Source organism: Nestor notabilis, unplaced genomic scaffold (genome assembly GCF_000696875.1).
Source record: "Nestor notabilis isolate BGI_N333 unplaced genomic scaffold, ASM69687v1 scaffold1623, whole genome shotgun sequence".
NCBI lineage: Eukaryota > Metazoa > Chordata > Aves > Psittaciformes > Psittacidae > Nestor > Nestor notabilis.
Window position 1 is genome coordinate 1 of NW_009921316.1, and position 25,438 is coordinate 25,438.

General features: G+C 39.0%; 1 protein-coding gene across 1 annotated transcript in view; it reads right to left on the reverse strand.

Moving 5' to 3' along the window:
* Positions 1-552: 552 nt before the first annotated feature.
* The window catches only part of LOC104403057 (mucin-5B), a gene marked incomplete at its 3' end in the record, with an annotated part of 33,482 nt that continues 8,596 nt past the window's right edge, over positions 553-25,438 (reverse strand). The window contains exons 7-33 of the mRNA XM_010011090.1: positions 25,321-25,438; positions 24,467-24,584; positions 22,874-23,012; positions 22,314-22,415; positions 21,252-21,321; positions 20,871-21,008; positions 20,014-20,178; positions 19,084-19,178; positions 17,536-17,662; positions 14,265-14,517; positions 13,214-13,266; positions 12,737-12,837; positions 12,280-12,431; positions 10,383-10,521; positions 9,553-9,663; positions 8,688-8,867; positions 8,050-8,286; positions 6,976-7,132; positions 6,652-6,780; positions 6,140-6,224; positions 5,896-5,933; positions 4,597-4,752; positions 3,257-3,349; positions 2,385-2,626; positions 1,719-1,896; positions 1,182-1,432; positions 553-759 (exon numbers count right to left, since the gene is read on the reverse strand). The exon at positions 25,321-25,438 is cut by the window's right edge and continues 3 nt beyond it. Coding sequence (XP_010009392.1) covers positions 553-759; positions 1,182-1,432; positions 1,719-1,896; positions 2,385-2,626; positions 3,257-3,349; positions 4,597-4,752; positions 5,896-5,933; positions 6,140-6,224; positions 6,652-6,780; positions 6,976-7,132; positions 8,050-8,286; positions 8,688-8,867; positions 9,553-9,663; positions 10,383-10,521; positions 12,280-12,431; positions 12,737-12,837; positions 13,214-13,266; positions 14,265-14,517; positions 17,536-17,662; positions 19,084-19,178; positions 20,014-20,178; positions 20,871-21,008; positions 21,252-21,321; positions 22,314-22,415; positions 22,874-23,012; positions 24,467-24,584; positions 25,321-25,438 — 3,834 coding nt within the window. The remainder of the gene's footprint in view (positions 760-1,181; positions 1,433-1,718; positions 1,897-2,384; positions 2,627-3,256; positions 3,350-4,596; positions 4,753-5,895; positions 5,934-6,139; positions 6,225-6,651; positions 6,781-6,975; positions 7,133-8,049; positions 8,287-8,687; positions 8,868-9,552; positions 9,664-10,382; positions 10,522-12,279; positions 12,432-12,736; positions 12,838-13,213; positions 13,267-14,264; positions 14,518-17,535; positions 17,663-19,083; positions 19,179-20,013; positions 20,179-20,870; positions 21,009-21,251; positions 21,322-22,313; positions 22,416-22,873; positions 23,013-24,466; positions 24,585-25,320) is intronic.

A 25,438-nucleotide genomic window follows, 5' to 3' on the forward strand; every position in this document is an offset into this window, starting at 1 on the left:
CCTTGGGCGACATAGTTTAGTGTGTGGTGTTTAGTGGTGCTCATGACAGGGGGGTTGGAACTAGACGATCTAAGGTCCTTTCCAACCCTAACTATTCTATGATTCTATAAGTTCTCCTTTTTGTGGGAAGATAGCAACATGTGGGGTCCTGTCTGAGTTCACAAGAACTGTTTATAGGAAAGAAGGCTGAAAGAAGTAGTTTGCCAATTACTCATGAAAACCAGAGTTATGTCTTGGTTGATGCCTTTCTCCTGATGTTAAAACAACTGAGATGGCTTTATCCAGCATGGAACTGTCCAGATTTTGTACATTCCCATATTAAATAGATATGATCAAGAGGAAAGGCTTAGAAAGAGCCTATCTCCATCCACCAACAGGCTGTGAACAGAAAGAAAGTGATTTAGAACTCTGTCTTCTGACAGTGCCTTTCCACCAAATAGAAATACATCTATTAAAATTGGGGAGAAATAGAAATCAGTGGATTTGCAAGCATTAAGAGATGTTTACAAGGGCATGAGAGAAAGAAGTAGAAAAATTTATTGCATTCATTACTGGCAGCTGATGAGGACACTCACCACACAGTCCCATGGTACTGTTATTAAACTTTCCAAAAGGGAGTTTTATGTAAAATGCAAGTCGACTGTAGGAGACATAAACTTCTAATTCAGGTATTTCTACTATGACGTAGAGGCCAGAACTGGTTATCCTGATACCATTCTTGGAAATGTCTGGAACAACTTTCTTATCATTAAACAAAATCTAAAAAGAAGAGAAGCAAAAGTTTCTATGGACAACCTTCTGTTGAGTAAGGTATGAGGTTTGTGCAACTGGAAAGTAGAGCAGCACAGATTCATACTTCAGGTGCACCAGAAGAAGTCTGTCAAAGGCATTCATTTTAGCAGTTCTCTATGATTCCTTTTTAATATGTTGTAATTTATTTTTTAAAATTCACGTCAGGAAGAAAGCCACAACTTTCAATTATGTGATATTTTCCCAAGTTTTTAGCATATAAATTTTTCTTGACACAAAGGAAAAAAGATAGAGAGAAAGCAATGTAATTACGTTTCCTACCCATTGCATTTTTACAAGTTTCATTCCTTGTTGTGACAGGACATTTAGCAGTACAATAACTGTAACTACAGCAAAATAACACTGAGAATGAATTTTTCACAATACCTTACCAAGTTTGTTTCTTTTCCATGTTCCATTGCTTGTGTCAGAACAACAACAGAGTCAGAGTGAAAAATGAGAAGGGACATTGAACAAATTGCTCCATCAATGGCACCACAGTAGTAGTTGTCTATGTGAATCCAGAAGTTGTGAGTGTCCGGATGAATTGACTTCACAAGGGCATAGGTGCAGTTTTCTTTAAAATGATAATATGTTCCGTCAAAAGTCACATAATGCTCATTTCCCCATCCACTGCAAATACCTGGAAGACAGAGTGACAGGCTTCAAGCTTGGTTTCTGACCTTCCTGTAAGTACAAGATGGTTTTAATTCTTTTACTTGCTTTCAGTGAGAGCTGAAATAACCAGCTTAGTAAAGAAAAATTAGCCTAGCAAGGACACTGTCATCTGCTCTCAAAAGCAAATGCATTAAATAGAACTCCTTTTCCATTATATAAATATAATATAGGTATTGACCACATAGACATCTTTCTTGAGACCAAACTGAACATAACATAAATTTCAGTATTTCTCCTGCTGCAGTACTTACACTGACACTCAAAGACTTCACAGCAACCAGTTCCATCATAGCGTTTTGTGAACGGGAAGCCATTGGTGCAGAGTTTCAGTTGCTGAGATGGGCAAGTCATGCTGGACAGCTTAATATTGTTTCCTTCTCCCAGGCAAGTCGCAATCTGGCAGTTTCCGAAGTTCCATGTTTCATTAAACTATTGATGGATTGAAAAAGAAGAGGAGAAGCACATAGCAAAGTAATGTAACAAAATCTTTAAAATCAACAGAGTTGGTTGTCTAGCATGGCATTATTTGCTATCTACTCTTCATCTGGAAACCAGGCAATATGAAACATAGCAATCAACAGAGCCTTGGTATCTACTTCTGTTCTACAACATTTTGTATAGTACTTGGTCCTGACCTCATTTCTGATGTTGGGACACTGCCAGATGTGCTTTCCTAGTCTTTGTTGATCTTAGGTAACTCTATCCACTTATGACCATTTAGATGTTTCAGGTGAACAGAATAATCTCCAATTTATTCCCTCAATTATTTGGGGGCTTCTGGTACACTTCTAAATCATGTAATTCAGCCACACCTGCAGACCAGCTGTAATGGTGTTACCAGCATCAGAGGAGAACACCAAATTCTGGCTGCAGGCAATGTGGTACCTAAAGAAACACATATTCTTTCATTCTCTCACCTTTCTGGGAGGAATGAGCCCAAGACAATCGTTCACAGGAGTCCCTGTGGTAGCAGGAGCTTGGCTTGATGCACTGGGAGCAGGTGTTAGTGGACAGGTTTCAGAGTTTGGATCACAGGTCTTGAGGGCCTCAGTATGACCAATTTTGCACTCTGCCCAAATTAATTCAATCTGACATGATGCATTGCAAACGGAGAAAGCACAGTGACCTGATACATTAACTGGCAAGGAAACATTTTCTCCTGCAAGGCCAAAACAAAAGTTAGTGCTGGACTGTGCATGAAACTGGTAACTCTCAAGGCCTGTTCATCACAGATCAGCCACATATTCAGCCCTGTATTTAGCTATCTGCCTGTACCCAATGGCCATGTTCAGATGTGACTGCAACTCCTTGAATTCAGCGGCTGAATCAGAGCTCAATTCATCCAAATGGCAAAGGCTGAGGGAGTGCCACAGACAGCTAATCTAAAATTCTGCTCTTAAGTACATTAGCGGGAATTGAAAATGAGTACAAGAAGAGAGAATATTGAGTATATCACTGAGTGCATCTGGTCTTCACAGACTAGGAAATAGGTGGTTCAGGAGCTACTAAGAGATGAAGAAGAGTCTTCCCTCCTCTGTTTTTGGAATATGACTGTGGATTACAAGCCCATGTTCTGCAGTTTAGGATTTGTGTAAGCTTCCTTATACCAGGGGTATCCAAACCAGGACAAAGTCATAAGATGTAGGAGAGTTGTTAGTTACAGCTCAAAGATGTAACTAGATGTGGTAATGCGTAACTGCAGCAGGCTGAATGAGCACTTGCTAAGCACTTTTATCTAACAGTACATCTTCCCACACCAGTGGTGCAGAAAAAAAATTTGGTTTCTCACCCATTTGTATCAATTGTCCATTGTCATTGCAGAAGCAGGGAGTGGCTACCATTGACGATGGAGGTGTAGATGTTACAGGTTGCATTTGTGGTTCTGCAGGAAATGAACACAATATTCAAATCCTTTGCTACTCTACTTTTAAAGTCCTATGGCATTTATTACATTCTCTACGAACACAAAAAAGAGAACAAAAAATCATTTTTACGTCGCCACCACATTCTCTACATGTACACACTGAGAACACCCCCTCTGTATTTCTATATTCTCTCTATATATTACACTGTGTGCTACTAGAATAACACACACACATTTCCCTTTGTAGGCTTTTTTTTTTATATATAGAATACAACAAACCACCCTTCTACTGTTGCTTATTGTTTCCTTCTCCCAGGCAAGTTGCAATCTGGCAGTTTCCAAAGTTTATTTTTAATAATTAAGGATTTCTTTGAACTTTCTAAATCTGCAGGATGTCACCTGACTTTGGAGAGGTGATTTCCAGTAGCACACCATTTTGCTTTTTAATGCCTTGTTGCAAAGAATCTTTTGATTTAAATACAGACAGATTATTTCGACATTCTACTATGCCACCTACACTCTGTTTTCAATAGTCCTGCCTTTCCTAGCTATTACTGCATTATACTTCTTATTTCAGTTGTTAACACATTTAGTAAATACCAAACACGTGGGTGTGTGTCTTTACCATTTCCACTTGAGTGGAGAAACTAACTTTTGATTTTCCGTGTTCCCATTGTATAATTTGCTACAAGGATCATGCATATTTTTTATGCTATAAATTTCGCTATGTGGCGAAATTCTGCCTTTTCTTTATTCCTTTTTACTTTCTATTTTCTGTTCGTTCAGAATGAACCTGCAGCTTCTCTTTTGAGAAGGGAGTAAACCACCAGGCAGCTTTATTTTCTTGCTCCGGAGGGTATTTGAGACTGACTTATTTCAACGCAGAAAGCAGTAGAATAAGAAACAGTGTGATAAAGGTGATGAGAAGGAGTAAAACAAGGTTTAGAAGTAAGAAATATTGAGACTAACACTACCAGAGCATCAACAGTGGTATGCCCAAGGTTATTGTAAAAGCTGTACTGAAAAATGGCTGAATCTCCCTATTCTCTCTATTCACCATTGACAGTAAGAATCTATAAAAATTACACTTTTGGTCTCCACTATGAGACCCAGAAGTTTTGACCCGTCATTCCTTAATCTTCAACTGCCTTAAATTCTTAGTTTATCCTAGACCTGCAGTAGGAGTGTTTTTCCAAGATGGAGGAATCTTATTACCATTACAGACTTCCATAAAATCACCACCAGATCTCTTACAAATCTAGTACCTTGTGCTGGTGTGGATGGAGTTCTGCAGGGGATGAATGTTCTAATGATCTCCCCATTAGGGCCACAGACAGCATCACCACACTTGGTCCCATTTGCTTGGCTGTATAGAGTTTCATTTAAGGCGTAGGTCTTTCCATTGTAGCAGCAAAGGCATTCTGAGGCACCAAAAAGAGCAAATGATGTGATAACAGGGGACACTCATAATATAAACACAAATGAAAAGAAAAAACAAACTCTGGATTTATTTTTCTGTAGCTAATATCATCAAATATGAATTACCTGGCTGAAAAAAATTATCAGTTTCTACTTGAGAAGTTGCACTGGGAGTCTACCTCATTTATTTAAAGTAGGTTGGATTTTTGTGGTTGCTGGTGTTTTTTGGAGTCAGCTTGCATAGAGGGACCACTGGCTAGTGAAAGCATCAGAACTGGCACTGTTCTTACCAAGCATGGAACTCAGGTGCATTCCCTCATGGCAGGGAATGTGACTGGGATTACTGCCCTGCTAAGTAATAAAATACTGGCTCAGAAGATGTTGTACAGCCATTTCCATCCACTAATGAGGAATATGTGGTGATAAAAAAATTAATTTAAATAAATAAGAAATTTAAATAAATAGAAATTCCATCCACTAATGAGGAATATGTGGTGATAAAAAATTTAATTTAACTAAATAAGAAATTGGAGAATATACATTCAGGAACCCAAGGGAATATATCTATTACTGTAACAAAATCAGTAATATTGAAGGTGTGTTGTCTTCTGGCTCACCCTGCATTTTGGGGTGTGATGTGGTTTCTCACAAATATGGTAATGAACTGATAACATACCTTAAGCAAGTGTGTCTGTTAGGCACACAAACATGTCTCTTATAAGATAGTCATCTAGGCTTATTATGAAATTAGTGGACAGAAAATAGCTACAAGGACTTCTACAAGATTTGACCTGTCTAAAAATGCTCATTAAAACAGTTACCATGAATGGCCTGCTTCAGACTACTTTTTGTCTGTCTTCACTGACTACCAAAGAAGTGTAAACATGGAGAAGTGGTTTCTACCTGGGTGAGATGAATCTCACATTTCACGCTTCTCTCCTTTCTCTCTATTATTATCCTTCAGACAGTTATTCAAATCAAAGGTTGCATTTTGCTTATCAAAGTATATCTGTACTGCTGTGCATCCACCTATTGAACCAGCTAGCTAGAGTCCTAATACCATGTTACACCTGCAGTAACATGTGGTGTTGGGTTGTTCCAATCCTATCATCACTCAGTGGATAGTGAGGGTGGTGAAAAGTTACCTTTGGAGTCTTCAGTACATAGTTTCTGTTCAGGATCACTGAAGATAAAGAGAAAAGAAGACTTGGTTTATTAACTTGAATCAATATGTGGAATAACAATGTCTGCAACAGTATCTGGTTTCACATAAAAGCCTACTCCTGGTGGATTTAATGATAATCGCCACTGCCTATGACCATAAACTAAACATTGCCTAGCTTGTCATTTCAAGAGCTGTTCTTTCTCTCTCACCAGCAACTGACCTACCATGAAGTGCAGTTGGGGAGCGAGACACACTCCCTGCTCTCCTCATCAAAATATGGCTTATCAGGACTGCACTCCGGGTAACAGCCTGAAAAGTTAAAGTAAACAAAGCATTCTTAGTCTGCTTTATGTAGATCCAGGGAAAACACATAAATACCCTTATCAGATGCCGACTTGATCCCAAAATGAATGTAATCCCAGTATAGATGTTCTTTATATGACAATGATTTTTCCACATCCTCTTTTTCCCTCTCTCCCAAAAGTTTTAACTTTGTTTGTCAATAGATAATTATACTTTGCAAAATTTTACTGAATGACCTTTTATCTCTCACCAGATTTAAAGGCAACAGGCAAATTATGCTATAAATGGCACCATCACACGGGGAATTAGACCAGGTCAATGAGTTTCTGGGGCAAATGGGATATTCTTTCAGCAACCTCAATACTTAAGACACTTAAAACCAGACTAATAGCTTCAACTTCCATGAACTTCATGAAAGCCAAATAAGAATTACCTTCAAAACTGTACAGCAAGTTCCCACATTTCCCTTGTGGGTTCCTGCAAGTCCTTAGACAAGGGGCTCCACAGGCTTTATAGAACCACTCATGTTTGTCAGGTGGATTATAATAATCACAAAACACAGCTGGAATAGAAGAATAAAAGCCCTGTAAGTCTCAGACACCAGACAGGTTATTTTCTAAATCTTGTAAACAAGAGTTTACATACACGTTAAGTCATGTATGCACAGTGATGTCAGAATTCTGCTCTTCTTAATCTCCCATATGTGTGAGTGCACAGAGCACTGCTTTTCTGTATGTATTTTCAGCGCAATACTTACGGCAAATGGCAGGAGTTCTCCAGTTGATACAGACACCAGCTCTGCTACAGCTTCTTGAATAAGCAGCAACTGAGGTACAAAAGCACTCACAGTCTCCCACACTGTCACAGCCACAGAAGTCAGAAATACAAGATTCATAATATGGTATTGGGTTCACCTATCAAGACACCAACAGATCTGTTACCACAGAATACCTGCTGCACTGTGTTTTAATGAGAGAATTTCTGCCATCCACTGGCAGTTTCTTTGGCAGAACCAGGCTGTCTGTGACAGCCTGAGGTCATCGTGAAGGAGACATGACATTTTATACAGGTAGTTTTCTATTCTATTCTTCCAACTCAGGTGGAATTGGACTCTAAATCTTCTAATTCTCATGTGTGTAATACTGGCATTTATGCTTAAAATATCTTTCCAGTGTAATTTCTGCAGGACTGACCTACCTTGCTTTGGCTCAGCACAACTACATAGTGTGTACACTCTCGAACTGAGAGATAGTGCTTAAGTGAATATTAAAGAAAATCCTATTTCCACTGATCTTCACTTCTCTTGTGTTTTAACCTGTGATAAAATGAACTAACTAAGGAAAGTAATACATGTTTGCTTTTAAAATGGATTATTAAACTGCACTGAAGCTTTGTACAGACATTGTCATTAAGAGTTAGTAGCCTTGTTTCTGTTTAGATTAATTCAATTTGTGTCTAAAATAAACCAAAATATTAATCTCTTTAGGTAATTTGAATAAACTTTCCCAAGGATCCCCATATAAACAGTCCTATGCTAACTAATCTCCAGATTTTACAAACTGATACCTAAGTTTTTACTTCTGGTGGCTGACTATTATTTTCTTTGTCTTCAGTTGCTCAAAGCAGGCACTGTTGTTTCCTCAGTATTGTGCAAAAGGATTCAACTGGCATAGCTGTAAAGTGAGGTTTTGAAAGAAGTAACCCTTATACTCAAGGTTGCAGACTATTATGCAATAATAGTCTTCAATAGTAAAAATTTCTGTGCAAATATGCTTTATAATAGCCACAAATAACTAGTGTGAACCTACTAAGGGTGAGAGAACAGGATTACCTTACTGTGACAGGCTTCAAAGATGTTACTCTTAATGATGCTGCAGTGCTTTTGTCCCAGAGCAGATTTGAAAGGCTGATCAGCACACAGGTCTGTCATGTTTGTATTTGAGCAGGTGCTTGTTATTTTCCAGCTATTTCCAAACTCCTGGATGCTCATCTCCATGGACTGCCCTCTGGTTGTGAAGTCATTCCTTGAGCGGCCATCAAAGTCCCCACAAAGGCCACAGACTTTTCCCTGAGTAATTTGTGTAGGCACAGTAAATAGTTTGGTTATTTTGTGCTCAGCCCACTGTTTGACAGAAATAAACAATAAAGCAGGCTAAGACAAAATAGCTGCAAATCTCTAAATAGCCATCACTTTGAGGCTTAGAAACAGCTGGACTTCAAGTGACAAAATCACTCTGTTAGCCCTCCAATACAGCAAAAAGTCTGTCTTCTAGCTCCAAATATTTTGGAGCTTTTCATACTGACTGAACAATGAAATAAAACAACACACAAGATATGGCCTGATTGATTCTTCTTGTCCACTGAACCAAACACTTTTCCAAGCCCTGCTTTTCAAACTGGGGCTTCAGTGCTTTCGGTTCTTAATTCTCTGAGTTTGAAAACATAACTCTCTCTCCATCCCATACCTACCTGGAAAGATGGTGCCACGTGAACAACAACAGTAGTCTTCTGGTCCCACATGAAGTTCATCCCTTGGTTTGTTTCAATCACAATATAACCCCCTCTGAGATCCACTTGGTAATTCTTCTCAGCTCCTGGATCAGTAGCTATCTCTTGAATTCTTCCTTCCAAGAGCCTTATTTCACTGCTCTACAAGGAACAGAGAAATTGCATGGAAGGAAATCCAATAGGAATCTTAGTGTAACAGCACTGGTATTCTGCTTCTTGTCATTCATCTTAATTTTCTTTAGTCTTTACATCTTGGTCTATTGCCAGACATGTGAGCCATAATCAAGACCCACTGAGTTCAGTCTTACCTCAATAAGTAAGTCTTACCTCACAGTCACAGAAATTGTCCTCATTCTAGATGAAATCTGTTCTGCTGGCACAACAGCTCCTGAGTGCACAGGCAATTGGGCATGCTAGGACACCCCTCGTCATGCTGCTTTGTTTCACTATCCTCTCACCCCCTACTATGGGAGAAATCTCTATTGTGTACTCTCTGGGGGAATGCTAAGCCTGAGCTGAAGGGAAGAAGAAACTTCTTCCTCTGTAGTTACATCTGCCATGTGCTCAAACCATGGTATAGAAACGTGCTTCTCTAAAATCTCTACCAGTTGACTCCCCTCATCTATACCCTCACCTGCAGAAGTGTCCAGCCCCGTTAACAGCAAATACCTAAACATTTCCCAGCTTTCCTGTCTCCACTTTTTGGCTGTTTGACTTCTCTAGGTATTCTCTAGCAGCAACTGGTCTGGAATAAAAGGAGATAACTACACTAACTACTACAAAACAAAGACTACAGCTCCTCACTTATAACCAGTTCTAGACAAACCTCAAAAATTAGTGTGATCTTTAGGGAGCAGATGGAGAGTGACTTCCCACAGGCATTGTTCTGAATTACAATTCGGAAGGTGCCAGCATCCTTGTTATTGGGGCAAAAATCCTTAGAAAAATAGATGACATCATATTAGACCTTTTCAGGCAACCAGACCACTCTTACACATTTTCAGGAACTCTAAATGAATGACACTCGAATCTGACTTCTTCTATTTTGTCACTTTTTTATTCACTAAAACTCTGGGCATTTTAGAAGAATCTGGTGGCAGCTGAACTGGTGACAGGTTCATACTCGACTAGGAATTTCAAGAAAAAAAAATAAGAAAAAATGGAGCTTTTCATAGCACAAATCCTGCAAAACCAAAAAGGTATTTTATTTTTTCCTTAAAATTAACAAAACCAATTTTAATTTGGGAATGACAAAATGTGTCACGGAGTACTGTTTCATTACGTGCAATTATTATACATGAAGCTCACACATTAACCTCTACGTGTTTCTGTCACAACAAAAGCACTGTTAGTCTTGAATGGCTGAGAGAAACACTTAGCTTTCCAGCACCACACCAATTCCTTTCCATTACAGGTGCTGAAATTACATCAGGAGAGGGCTGTCCAGCCCAGGAGTTAATCGTTTAGGATCCCACAGTGCCTTCTTGTGTCACTTCTGAGGGTTAATTGCTTTGCTCTAGGTACAAGAGGAGGGGAGTGGGCACTGCTCATCAGTGTTGACTAATTTGCATGGGATAGCCCTTTAATTAATCAGACTGAACCCTACGGTGTAAGCTTTGAAAAGCGTAATTATAGGAAAGTGAAAAAAATTGATACCTGAGCTAGGATATAGTCACAGTCTCCCAGGAAATCAAACTTCTCCCCATCAAAGCTCATGTAATGTCCATTTCCATACACAGTGCAGGTTCCTTTGCAGGCATTGTCTGTGCAGTTCCACTCCCTTTTATTGCAGGTGCTGGGAGGTGAAATGCAAAGAATCACCATCTTTGTTTTTTCCTTAACGCCCAAACAGGGGCAGAGTAATTCATAGGTTTGTCTTTTGCAGTACTTCAAAGAAAGCAGTCATCTCCCACTCTTCCAAGTTTACCATCTCGACTGTTCTGAGACCATGCCATGAGATGGTTTACTAATGAGAAAGTTCATGTTTAGTACCAAGACATGTATGAACTTTGTTTATTTTTATTTTATTTTTTCCTTCAGATATCATTAAGTCCCAGCAGCAGACAGTGGGGATTTATGAGGTAAATTCAAGGTGAAGAACTGAATATTTCAGCCATTTCTGAATATTAATCTGTGAGGTACCATGTGGTCGTTCTGTTCCTGACTACAGTGGTGTGAACCAATATTATCCCTGTCTTTCTTTGTGTGTTGTGTCTGGATGAGATGAAGTTAATTTTCCCCATAGCAGCCCCCACAGTGCTTTGCTTTGTACTGGTAGCTAGAAAGGTGCTGATAACACACCACTCTTTTGCCTACTGCTGAGCAGTGCACACACAGCATCAAGGCTGTCTGTCCAGCATTCCACCTCACCAGTAGGCTGTGGGGTGGGCAAGATCTCGGAGGGGACATAGCCAGGACAGCTGACCCAAACTGACCAAAGGGATATTCTGTACCATATGGCATCTGCTCAGCAATGAAAGCTAAGAGAAAAGAGGAGTGCGGGCATTTGTCGTTATTACATTTGTGTTCTAGAGCAATCACTATGTGTACTGAAGCCCTTCCCTGATAGGAAGTAGAGAATAAACCTGAGGCTTTTTGCTTCCATGCAGCCTTTGCTTTTGCTTTATTAAACCATCTTTATCTTGACCCATGAGTTTTTTCTATCTTATTTTCTTTCCCCCATCCTGCTGAGGAGTGGAGTGATAGAGCAGCGTGGTAGGCACCTGGCATCCAGCTGAGGTCCACCCATCAGACCTTGACAAACTTCACCTCCAGTTCATGGCGAACATAGACAAAAAATTTTAATTGCTATACCCTTGACACAGAGAATGTGATTTTTTCCTATGTATGTCCTGTTCTCATAAGAAAACAAAGCCCTAACTGCAATAAAAGTTCTTAATGGTCTCTGTGATATCAACAACTGCTTATCAGGGTTTGGCTTCACATGCTAAACTTAATTGCTTGTACGATGGTGATCAGACCAAAATGTTTCTGACACTTTCTGTACAGCTTTTTGGCAGGACTATACAATGTCATCCTCACTAAATAATGGGAAAGGATTCAATGCATTTTGCCCACCATGATCAGTAATAGCAGTGAAGTCTGTGGCAGAGTTATACCAGCAATTGGATCAACTAGAGCATTCATTTATCTTATTTGAGAACTACGCACCCAGGAGCACTGCAAGTCACTAGAAGATCATTGTAAGTCCTCCCTCCTCCAAATTCAATCCTTTTCTGGGGTTCAGCTGTGCCCAACAGATGCAGACTCAATTACCTCTTACAGATGACCAGTCACAGAGCAACTGGATGAGGCTGGTACCTCTAAAGCTTGTGTGGAAGCAGTTTGCAAAAAGGATGGAAATCATTTGACAGAATATTTTAGTACTTGTTCTCTCCAAGTGCAGGATCATGCAGTGTGTTGCAGAGGGGAAATGTTTCCCCTTTTATTTTTACTAGAAGCCTGATGACTCTAATGATGAAGAGAAAGCTTCAAAATGCACTGATAAATTTAACAACTTTGTTATAAAGCAAGGTTCCCTGGAGTAACATACCATGTGTTGCAGTCCACTTTGATGGTTTCTCCAGGTTTATAAAAGTGTCCTCCATGAACACACGGGCATTGATCTTTGGGAATACATCCTCCACTGCCATCTAATACCAGCCCATCAGGACACATGCAGCCAGAAGCACATTCTGTGACATACTGTGTATAGAAGACAAAACACAAGGCAACTGATTAATCCACAAAAACTACAGGGAACGAGCAGAAGTGCTAGCTCTGGATGCTAATCTTTTGTGTATTCTTTTTTAAGCCTGCAACTGTAAATTATTGACAATCAAATTACAAGTGTCACAGCTATGTGGATAGCTATAGCTATAGCTGCCATGTTATCATTAAAGTAGCTGGTCTGTGAACAGCATAGCATGTTACCAACAGCATTTGTTAAGGACAATCATACATGCACAATCATGTTGTCCCATGTTCCTGCTAGGAGGTGAAGTCCTTACACAATGCATGTCCTGTGTCTTACAACTTTTCTGACACTCTGATCCAGTTGCACCAGGACCTGCAGAGCTGCAGTTGAAGTAATACATAGGAGCAGGGCAATCTATAGAAGGAAGAAAACATTTTAGAAAGGTAATTTAGTGAAAACAGTAAGGATGCTGTCAGCAGTTGTAAAACAGCATTTCAGAGGGCAGCGTATGTCTAGCATTTACAGTTTCTATTAGCTTTTGCTCCTGCCCACCAGCAGTGTGGGGAAAAGGAAGCAGAGAACTAAGTTTTGAGAAATATCCTCATCTTTTAAAGAACCCAGCAAGTCTGGTGACATTTTTACAACGACAACTATTACCAATAACCAGCACATTTCAGGGAGAAGGCAAAACTGCGTAAAATACTAAAGTGTTACAGAAAGTGAGATAAACACAGAAAAACATTATAAATACTAGCTGATACCATAATGCCATTATTTAACAAAATCTCACCTTTTACCAGGACAGTCTCTCCAATGCAGTCTAATCTTCCTTGAATGCATTTGCTAGAGATTCCATAAAATGAAACACATCAGCTCTTTGCATATTTCTCTCTCACTAAAGAGAAAGGCACTGCAAAGCTTCACTAGTCACATAAATAACAAATTCCTATCAAAATGAGTATTTGGTACAGCTATCAGGTTCACAGACATAAATTACCATCCCCAGAAGGAAGATTTAGACACCCAACTCTTAAATACTCTTCCTTCATCTGCCACTGGTTTACTGTGTCTTTTCCTTAAATCAAAATTTTCATAAGCATCTATTTTCCACTCCATGGGATGAGACTAATACCTTCTTAAAGGAGACCTATTAAATTACAAAATGAACCTGTGTTTACAAAAAAGAATAGAATCCTCAGAAAAAAAAATACGGGAGTTGAGAGAGAGAAAATACGTAGGCGTCTAAAGATGCAAATAAATTGTTTAAATAAAACAGCCTTCCCCTGCTGTTTGCATTGCTGTCCTGAACTGCTTGAAAACGAGAAAAATAGCAATTGTTTTTCACTACAGATGCAAATTATCATGTTATTTTTAGTATTTCTCCCCCAATTTTCTCTTTCCCGCTCTCTCTTCTAAAAAATCTCAGTTTAAAAGCAGAATATTTTTTTCTAGATTTTTTTTTTCGCTAGTCTGCAGGATGGTGATTTGGAGGGTGGTTCTTACGTCACGTCTTCATTTCAAAGCCAGAAACTCCCCCAAGCCCTCTTACTTCTAGAAAACATTCTCCCACTGTATATGGAAATTTTTTACCCAACAATGAACTTTGTGTAGATACAGGTTGCAAACATTATTCTACTTAACATGTTTTCAGGTTCTTGTTGGTACCAGGAATATAGGTTCTTAACCTTTCCTGTGGCTGCACTTCCTGCCAGGGGAATATTTGCTTTGGTAGAATCTAGGAGAAATTTGTCATTATTCCTTACAATAAAGTGACACCATTCAGAGATTAGAGCCCTGACATCCCTCAGGTATGCAGCCTTTGCATCACCAGAGCACCTTACCACATCAGTTTGTCCTCTTGGAAGGAGTTGCCAGGCTGAACAATCTTGCCTTTGTAGTAGCAGGGACAGTCATCTGGAGTTACACACTCCTCCTCGTCATTGAGGTAGGTCCCTTCAGGGCAACCACAGCCCTCCATAGGAGCGATCTGAACTTCACACAGCGGATCAGGTCCATCCAGTGAGTGGCAAGACTGGTTACAGTATTTCACGCTATAGTTATAAACCATAGTCTCAGGACACTCCTCAGAGGGATCTTTGCAAGAGAAATAAAATGGATATATGGCCTTTTCTGTGCAGTCATCGCTCATGCTGTTGACGCAGCTTTCTGTACATTGGTAGCCACAAATGCACTTTTTCAAGCTACAAGTCCTTGTCAATCAGTGGTCTGAGGGAAGTCAGCCCACATGACATTCAATACTGAAATACTCACCAGGGTATATCTTGATCGAATAAGGGAATCAGTATAATTTTACAATTGGTACCATTTACATTTCTATTTTATGCCAAGAACTAAACCAAAAAACTTCTGAATTGTCGTTATAGTTAAAAACTAATTTTCTGTAATTTACTAATAATTTCTTTGGCTGAGAATAGCTTAAGAAATAAACATATTTTGTAAGGGGTATATTTTGACATTAAATGGACAGTGCCAAGGAACTCTGCTACCAAAGAAAGTGTGTTTGAATTTTCATAGATGTCTTGAGGAAAACTCTTGTTGTCCTTTGGGGAAATCGGAAAGAACAGTGTTTAAGACCTCTGGTGGACCAAACAGTTAAATAACAATATCTAAAGAGCTCAACTGATCCTGTAAGACAGTGAAAAGCTGATTAATTTTCACAGGCTACCAAGAAACAACATCTTCAAAACTCTACCATAAAATCTGCAGTAGCGATCTATAGGGATGACAGCAAATTTTGTCAGGAAATACCACCCCCATTAAGGTTGTGGTTTTCAAGAAAGCCTGGCATCCAGATTCCTCTGAAATTCAATAATAAATGAGGATCTAGTCATCTTGGACCTCTTTCTAGATCAAATCCATAGGTTTAACCCCACAACTGGTTACAGATGTACTAGAAGGTACAGGGGAGTTGCCCATGAGCAAACATGCTAATCAGCTTTGCAGCAATGTTATCACCATATCAGCAACAGATTCCATGCCTGAGCAAAGCTCTGTATGGTTTTCCAGACCATGACCATAGTACACTTTCTTACATTAGTTAGCATGTTAGGTTTGTGTACACATTCAAAACCACCACCTCCACGAATGAAAAATAATTGATTTCCTGGTCTTAGCTGAGGCAGACACAATAGCCTGTGCATAAACCATGCAAGCCATATTCTCCTACTTTATAGGCATTCTATAAAAATGCATCAACCAGTATCTGTAAATCAAAATAGGCCAAATAAGAAAGATATTAATAAAGATGTTGAACATGAGTTTACATCAGATTTACCTGAATGGGTGTCTCAATTGTTAGCTATTAATGCAATAAAATAATGTGTTTACTTTCTCCCTTTAACTTTCTCAGAGAGGAAAAAGATCGCTTTTAGTAAAGTGAGATCTGGTAAGAGAAAGGTTATTTGATCTTAGTACTCATGGTCACAGATTTGTAATCTTAGATTACATACACCACAACTGGAGGCATGAGTGCAGAGAACATGAGCATATCAAAACCAGCTTCAAGCTAGCTTGCACAAGGAGCACCAGAAAAGCAGTGTCATGACTTAGCAGAGGCTACTAACTGTGACTGTCTTCTGGGAAGCCAGTAACTCATGTAATGGTTCATGCTTCTGCTAAAGATTGTGTCACACACATGCACTGCCAACCGTTACCTAGTAGGGTTTGCTTATTTCATACACTCTACTGACTTCAGTGTAGACATCCCCTTAAGACATAACCTGCCTTGGGTGCTGTCCGCGGCCTGGCACAGCTGGACACAGCTGCAGGAGCCAGAAAGGCCTGCAATGGGAAAGATCACTGAGGGTGGCTGTTCTGGCCCATTTTTTCTTTCACTTATGAATAGCGCAACCTTCCATCTTACCATAAGCATGTTCCTGAAAGATTCTTTCTTCTTGTGAAGGCCTAAAATGATTGTGCTGATTAAGCCATTAGCATTCTTTCCCAAGGTTACTGCACTGTCAATATTATCTACTGTGCCATGAGTCCACAGATTTCAGTCTAACCCGTGCTGCAAACCAGTCTTGCTTTGGCATAAAAAAAAGTCAATAATTCTATATTGATAACAAAGCTTTCAGTAAACAGCGACTGTTTCTAGTACATAAATTTGCATGATTCTAAGATAATTTGCTGTGGATTACACTGTGTTCCCTTTGAATTCTTTCAGCACAGGTTTATTAAATTGTTCTTACTGTAATCTTCAATGGCTTCAACAAAGCAACATACATTGTTACCTTGTTTTTTCTATTAAATATCCCAGCTAGCCTCTAAGTCAGGCAATTAAATAGATGATAGCTGCATGAAAACTGCATAAAAATAATTGTTGTAGTGTTTCCTATTCAGATATGTTATTAGTCAAGAAACCCATACATCTATTTTCAGGTTAGTATAGGTAAATATCACTTGAACTAGCTGATTGCCAATGAAAAATAGAAATGTTGAAGTGAAATTCAGAAACTGGGACTTGTGAGTTTTATTCTCAGCTCTGATACCATCTCATAATGAATTCTGGCAGTGCCATAGAAAAAAAATAAAATATGTGGACTCTGATCCGTGTATTTAGTAACAATGTGTATGTATGTCCACAAAACTTTTATTGAGTTGTTAGATAATCCTGAGCTGAAAAAGCTTTTAAACACTTCCACAATCTCAGATCTCACCTATATGTATGTATTAAAAATCACTACTATTTTACATGGAAAAATGTAGTTAATGAGAGTGATGCCATTTGTATGGGCAATGTCTGAGATATTGAGGGCTGAGATGAAGCTCAAAAACTGTATAGGAATTAAAATACATGGGAAAGCCCTTGTGTTTAAAACTAACCTAATCACAACTTCTTGTTATTATATACACCTTATATTCTTTTGCTTCTCTGAGTACTGAATTCACCTAATATTTACACAAGGAACATGCATCATAAGAGCATTAAGTGGACATAAACTGATTTTGACAGGCAGTTTTTTACAGAATGTATGCTTATTCTGTTTTTCAAAGACCCACTAGCTTGATGACTAAGTACGAAAGATATTGACTGCTACAGACTGAAGCTGTTCCTCTACATCCCTACCGCAGGTATTTTAGGATGCATACCACAGATGCCCTGCCTCCAGCCCTTCAGGGATATGCCTGCTGCAGCACAGTCTCTGGAGTAGGTAGAGAGCACACTACACAGGGCAACTTCACTCTTCTCAGAATTACAGGTGTCATACAAACATTTCTAGGGGACAGAAAAGGACATGGGTATTATTAAGGCCAGCTCAAGGAAGACACAGGGAAACATAGAATCATATAGTAACTCAAAAAGTAACAAACTAATAAGTTTTTTAAAAAGTATTATTACCTATGAAATTTAATTTGTAATATCTCTAAAAGAAAATGCGTGCTAATGAAATACTATCCAAACCTGAGAAACAGGAAATCAATTGCAGTTGTTTAACGTTATGTCCAACACTCCAAATAGATGAATAGTAAGAATAATAAGGACACTTACAGTTAATTAAAGCACTAAGAAATGTCTATACCAACCTCCCATGAGGATATACAATGTAGGACATGTCAAAAATATGTCATCTGAAAATATACAGGACTGAAAATACTGCACAGCAACAGCTGGCACTTGAGTACCTATCTAGTATGTAGGTAAGACACGCCCACTTAAATGACAGGTACATAACAGAAGATGGTTTAATAGGGAATCATTTGTAATGGCATCAAAAGAAATAGTTAGGAAAGTACAAAGGGGATTTAAAGCTCAAGTTCTTTTAATTGGGTGGCTGGACAGAACAACCTTTATACAGCCAGTCACTCAAGACCAATAAGGTCATACTGCATAGACAGTGACATATCCTGCCATTACTGATCTCATGGAAAATGCTTCCACAAATCATGGCTTCAGCAGGATCCATAGGAAGCTAGTTATTACTTTTCCTTAATTGAAAATTGCAAATTCCCTACTTATAGTTAACAAGAAGACATATTTTCTGAGGGAAATCTGGGAGAGGTAAAGCATAAGCAAAATTTCATGTTCAGGTATTTTCTCAGTAAATTGTATCACACGCACCCCCTACATGTATTTTCTGCATTTTGCAGAAACATCTTCACTATTCACATAAATATGGCAACTCTCCAGCTCAGCCAACATCCTCAACAGCTGTACAACAAGAGTACTTATGAACAACTTCTTGCATTCTAAGTAGGAGACTAACATGATTCCATAGTAATAAATGAGATATAAATTGTGTAAACACAGGATATATTCTCCCCTTAGAGGTGAATTTTAAACACCACCAGAAGGAATCCATGGGGCTGAAAAAACTCTCAGTTCAGTTTCACGCAGAAACACTGATTTGGCCTTTCAATGAGTGAACGGTTTTCAAGAACAGTAAATCCATTTTTTCGTATTTTCCTTCTGGATCATACAAGAGAACTGTCACTGATGGCAGTCACTTAATATTTTCAAGGCTGCAGTCAAAAAGGCCCATCGTGTCTTGCATAAACTCTTATTTTGTAATTTTTCTCATCAGCATAAGTGAAATTCTTTGCAAACATGCATTAATGTAATCCATTTTACTCCCCTAGGCCAGACTGCCTTCATAGCAGATCACTAGATTAAACCACCCATTTGGACCAGTGCCTTACCTTGATGTATACTGAAGGCTCTACAACAGAATGGCAGGCAGCAAACACACTGCTTGTATTAGACAGAAGAGAACACCATTGTTGCGCAAATTTTTCTGAAGTGGGAAAAAACACCATTATCTATAGTCACTTAAACCACATTACTATTTGATTCAATGTTCTTATCAGGTTTCACACAGAACTAGAATGTCCTGAAATGTTCAGATAATGCTGTAAAGAAATATGGGGAATTAAAATATCAAGGCAACAAGCACAGTTGGATGGCAACCAGCCATCTCCCTAAAAGAAAGGTTTCACCTTCCAAGTATTAACATTATTACTGTGGCTGGGTTTGCAGAACATCTGCAAAACCTCCCCATTTTCATTGTTTTCCATCAAACTTTGCTAATTCTTTACATTCAGGCAATTCTTTATAGTCCAACAGTAACGCCAAGTATGTAATATTCAGTGAGCTGTGTGTCTATGAGCTGCAGTTTTAACTACATGTGGCAATACCTAGGACAGTACAATCTGAATCCTGTATGTAGCCAAACCCAGTCAAAGTGAGAAACCAGATGGGTACCTCGTAAAGTACAATGCTTGCTGCAGTCAATACTGCTGATAACTTACTCCCTTTGACTTCGGCACAGCTGTAACAACCTAGATTGGAGTAAGATCTTGCTCTAATATTGACAACCAAGTGTGCTCTGCCTTAAACCTATATTGTTCTTGTTGATGCTGTGTGTGCTTTTCGAGTCATCAGTGTTGGCCCTTTCTCCAGCAGTGCAGTCATTTTGTTTTAAAAGCAAAGCTGTCACTTTAAAGACCAATGTGTTCTCCAGACTCAAAGGCCGTGGCTTTTGATGTTTATGAGATTTCTAAAGCTTTTTTGGTTATCTGCCATGTGAAAATTATTTAGCACTGATAATCCAGGGTTGAAAAGCCTGCTACCTTTATCCACGCTGTTTGAACAAGGATCTTCAAAGCTGTCCTCAACATCAAAACAGCTGGCTCTAGTTTTCCATGAGTTACCAAAAGCAGAAGCTGAATCTTCCACAGCTCCAGTGACTGTTCTGAAGTCGTCAGTCTGGATGTTATTAAAATTGCCACAAAGACCTTGTGTGGGTGGTGTCAGGAAAAGAAATAAAAAGGCAAAAGAAAAAAAGAAATCACTAGTGGAAAAAGGAATGGCTTCTATATGAACACTCCTAGCCCTTCTCCTGAAAGAAACCCACTTTCCTTCACAGGCTCCCTGATGGTCCCACAAACCAGACAGGACCCTGTCTTTAGAATGTAATTATTTTTCTGCATTACATTTACACTTAGTGATAGCACAAAGATTGGAAGCTGTTTAAATGTGCTTCAGTAAACACTGGCTGACAAAGTGCCTTCATCAATGGCTTACAAGATAAGGAAATCACAAAAGCAAAACCAAACAGGTAGGAGAGACAGGATGCAATCCCATTGCACAGATAGGAAACAGAAGCACAAAAAAGCTTAAATGATGTAAACAGGAAACTGGTGACAAGACCAAGAACACAGTCTGCATCTCAAGTTTCTGAGAAAGGTCTGCTTTTACAAATAGGGTCTAAAAGACCTGCACACACTAAACATCACAGAGTTTTCTAATTTTCTTCAGTAAATTGAAGTGGTTAGCCAACGCTTTGTTTCAGGAATGCTACAGGTTTAACTGGGGGTTCTAACATATCAAAATCAATATAAAATCAAATAATTTGTTCACCTCAAGTGATAGACAAGCAGCTATAACTCAGTTTAAGAGCTAACTGGAAGAGCATGATCTGTCCTACCTGATGTGCGATTCTGATAAGAATGGTCGACTGTTATGGAGAGCTGCATTACAGGTTTTATTTGCACTTGAATTTGTACTCCAGTTGAGCTCAAGATTTTGATGAAAAATGTAGATGGTCTGAAGATGGTGATGTCATCTAAAAAGAAATAAAAATAAAGTATGTGCGCACTTGCAAGTCTTTATGGAGCTGAGTAAACAGGAACTGCCATTTACTACTGCATCCAGTGTAACATAGGAATTCCCAAGGAGTTCAGACCTAGTAGGCACACAGGTTAAATGACCTAACAATGAGCAGGATCATATTCTTTTCAGAGAGAGGAGGAATCCCTCTGTAAATAAATGTAGACTACTCTGGGGAAGATGCGAGAAGGATGTTTACCTTTGCTTACTGGCAGCTTCACAATGAAATTGTTCATGTAGATGTTTCCACAGGAACATATTTTTATTGTCTGCAGGGAAAAAGAAAAAAGAAAAAGCCCACAGTGGTGAATGAATATGACATCAGACAGACAACAGCAACCTGACAAACTTCATTAAACATTAAGAAGTAGTGTCTTCAAAACATTATCATCTCTGGGGTCAATGTAGCACATATTTTGGATGACGTACAATAATACAGAGCAAATCTGGCCATAACAAAAGAAGAAAAACCCTCTCCATAAGCAACAGTTTTGACTGAGTTCTCTCACATATCATGTTACGTGTAGGTTTGGATCTATCTTACTGAAAATGCAATGTAACCAAAATGAGAGCTATCTGACTCAAACTCCCTTAGTAGTCAATGGAGGAAAACAGGCGCCTCCAGAACATCTCATACCTTAGGTGGGCTGACTTGTCCTTTGGAGATCCCCATCTTTCTTTATTGACTATAGAAGGAGGTTAGGGTGTTGGATCTCCTAACATGGTTGGGACTGTACCAGTTAAATACCAGGTGGATGGGATGAATCTGTATAACTTTGGAGTGCATAAATACCATCCCTAACTTGGCTTTCACTGAATTCAGTGTGAATCACAGCATTATCTTCAGTAGGAGAAGCCTTTGGCCTTCATTTGGAAAATTCTGCTACTTCACTTATGCATTAGGAAAAACCTCTGGACTCAGAAAAGAAGGGAATCTTTTCTTGTAGAAATCTCAATCTTTCTTTCAAAAAGAAACAAGTGAAAAGCTTTGAAGTCATGAAAAGAGAGGGAAAACTAACAAGGATTTTTACCCATTTACCTATAAAGAAATAGAAAAAACAGAGTAAAAAAGAACTGGAAAGGAAATAACTTGCATAGAACAAAACCAATAAACACATGCACTGCATTACCTGCTGGTATTAATCTTGCAGTTTCAGGATTGCAACAGACCAAAATGAGTCCACAGAGTTAGAGAAATCCCATCTTTGAATCTAAATAGAAGTGACGTATTATGTGCTATTAACTAAAGCAAGTTACTTACACTTCTTCCTAGAGTGACTAATACATTCTTTAAGCAAGTCACTGTCTTTGATGTCCCACACTGGATGATCTCTCCAATCACCACAAATGTGTCATCAGTATTCTGAAAAGAGGTGAGAAAAGGGATGTGCAGGCATTGTTAGCATTTTACAGGAAAGGAGCCAGAAGAGAAAAAAAGTGTCTCTGGAAGGCTAAAATGCAGTAATGAAAGAACTGGGGCACTTAATCGCTAACTGCAAACTGCTTTATTTCATTGCCAAATTCAGTAATATTCACTGCCTTTCCTTTGCACCGTCGCCTTGCTATCAGCCTGTGTGGATCACATATTTGCAGACAGTTATGTGGAATTCAATCGTTTTGCAGGAATTTTTGCTCATCCACTTCCTTTCACTTGCAATCCATTGCAAATGGGAAAATTTATGCGGTTTAAGATTGAGCATGTGTTGAAAAGCTTTCTGGATTTGTGCCATTTAATTAAATTAAGTCATATAAAGCTTCAGCATAACTTAATGCCTTATGCTACTCATGAGATTTAGGAGTGAAATGGGACTTTGTTCATACCTTAGTTAAGACATAATGGCAGTTGCCATGAAAATCGAATCTCTTATTATCGAACGTTGTTATGTGGAATCCTCCATCTATATTGCAACTTCCAGAACAAGGCAGAGAGATACAGCTCCAATGGCCTCCTTTGCAAGTACTGTACAAAACCCAAAAAGCCGTAGTTAGAATAAACATAACTTTAAAGAAGCGAAGAATCTGTATCTGAATCCTCACAGATGACAACCTCTTTGTCTTTCTAGCTTGTTATTTGGCTGTTTATTAAATCCATGTGGGAGGAAGACTTTATATTTGGCCCTTAAAGTGTGAAGGATGAATGCCTCTTAATGCACTGGGCTTCAAACTAGCTCCTTCAGAGAAACACTAAGTTGAGCAAGCAAGAAATGTTTATTAGGGACTAAATTGTTTACTTGGCTTTTTAAATATAGAATTAACCTCTTCAAGCAGGATCCTGCAACATCTACTGATGCAACTGTTCAGCAAGTTGCTGATGCAACATTTCAGCAACTAATTGTGGAGGACCTGAGATAATGAGCAGTTACAATTCTTAGAGCTGTGCACAAAGAGGAGACCAGCCAGGGCATATTAGCTCAGGCTTGTGAGGAATAAGTGAGGATGTGGCTAGATGGGAACCACTGAGAGCCCAACAAATTCAGTTCATCAAAATTGCAGCTTTTGAGGATTATTTCCTCAAATGTATGAAACATCCAACACAAACAGGCTTGCAGAACATCTGACTTACCCTACCGTGCACCACAGAATATTTCATTCCTCACTACAGTAAAAGTTAGGCCTATGGTCAAGAAACGTGGTGTCACAGGAGCTCAAGTAACACAAATGACTGTTCATTTACTAGGTGGGTACCTATTAAGAAATAAAACTGTTTCGAGAATAATATACCTGAGGTCTGATCACCTTTCACTAGTGTAAAGTGGATACGGGTTCAAGCTACAGATTTTTTTCTAAATCAAGTAATTCTTAAGGATCAGGACTTTTCAGATTGGATATTAGGGAAAAATTTCTTCACAGACAGGGTAATCAGGTACTGGAACAGGAAGGTGGTGGAATCGCCATCCCTGGAAGTGTTTGGAAACTGTGTAGGTGAGTCTCTCAGTGGTATGGTTTAGTGATGGTCTTGACAGTCCTGGAGAAATGGATGGACGTGATGATCTTAAAGGCCTTTTCCTATCTAATCGATTCTAGGATTCTATGATTGAGATCCAGGCCTTGAAACATCCTTTTGTAGACCTAGAGGAGGTTGGAAATGCAGCTCATTAACATGATATGATACCTTGCCACATTTTAGTGGCCAATGCCTCTGAACTAACCGGAGAAGAGTCTCAGTTTTCCACATTCTGAAATCTTGAGCTCAGTTTTTACTTGCAGTTACAAGTGAGGGTGGTAACTATGTGTGGTTGAGGTCTACCTGTAAGTTTTCCTGTAGTGCTGAAATTTAGACTCAGATTTTGCATTACTATTTAAGACAAATGATGGGGGGGATGAAGGGAAAGGAGAAAAGAACATAATGCAACCTATCAAGTCTCTGAAATAAATGCCTCTGCTTTATTAGTGCAAAAAAATTCACAACAGTACCAGTTTTGGCAGGGAGTGGAGTAGGTCCCTCCTGATGAGTAGACTTTGCTTTGAAACATACAGGGGCAGCTGTCTCTGGGGATGCATTTTTTGCCACCAAAGTCATCAAGGATAGTTCCTGTTCAGACACATTGGCTAGTTAATATTCCTTTGGTGAGTCTGGGAAACACCACCAAGGATGATTAGAGCAAGGAAAAAACTCTGGAGTATTCAGCATTTCTGTAAATGAATGGGATATGTTTTAAGAAAAACCAGGCCCTTTCAGGTGTTAATGAGTGGGAAACATTTTTTAATTAAATGAAAGCAAGGCAAATCCCAAAGAATATCTCTGCATGTTACTAGAATTTGTCACTGTGAACAGGATTATCAAATGCCAGATTGCAAGGATGTGAGCCAGTTTCCATCCTTTTTAATAGTGAATATAACAGAAATCAGACCCTCATCTTAGCCTCTACTTCATGTGCAAACTTACACATGCACACAGCTAGCTATGCAGTTATATCACATGTGACTTAAGCTACAGCAATATCTAGCCTTTTAACAGGGAGGCACCTCACTTGACTTCACCTGCATTCTTATGTCTAGAGACTACCTCTCCTTTTCCCACATCTGTACCAGTTTTTTATGCCTAGTCCTTAGAAATCTTTCTCTCCTCCAGTGTCAGGATCTAAAATCTTTAGAGACCTGGTTCTTTCAAGACGAAAGTTGTTAAAAATGCTAGAGGAAACAGTTTATTCATCGTTTTCAGTGTAAAATGTTAATGAAAAAGAAAATGCCACTAACTGAAAGGGAACGATCTCCCTCTTTTTTTCCTTGATAATGTGTGACCCATTGGAAGAGGTAAACTGCCTTACCAGGAGGGCAGAAACAGCCATCTGTACATGGGGCTTTACAAATCTTGCTCCTTTCTGGGTCGGCGCATGTGTCAGCACAGGAGTTTCCACATTCCATGTACTCCATGTTGTTTGGGCA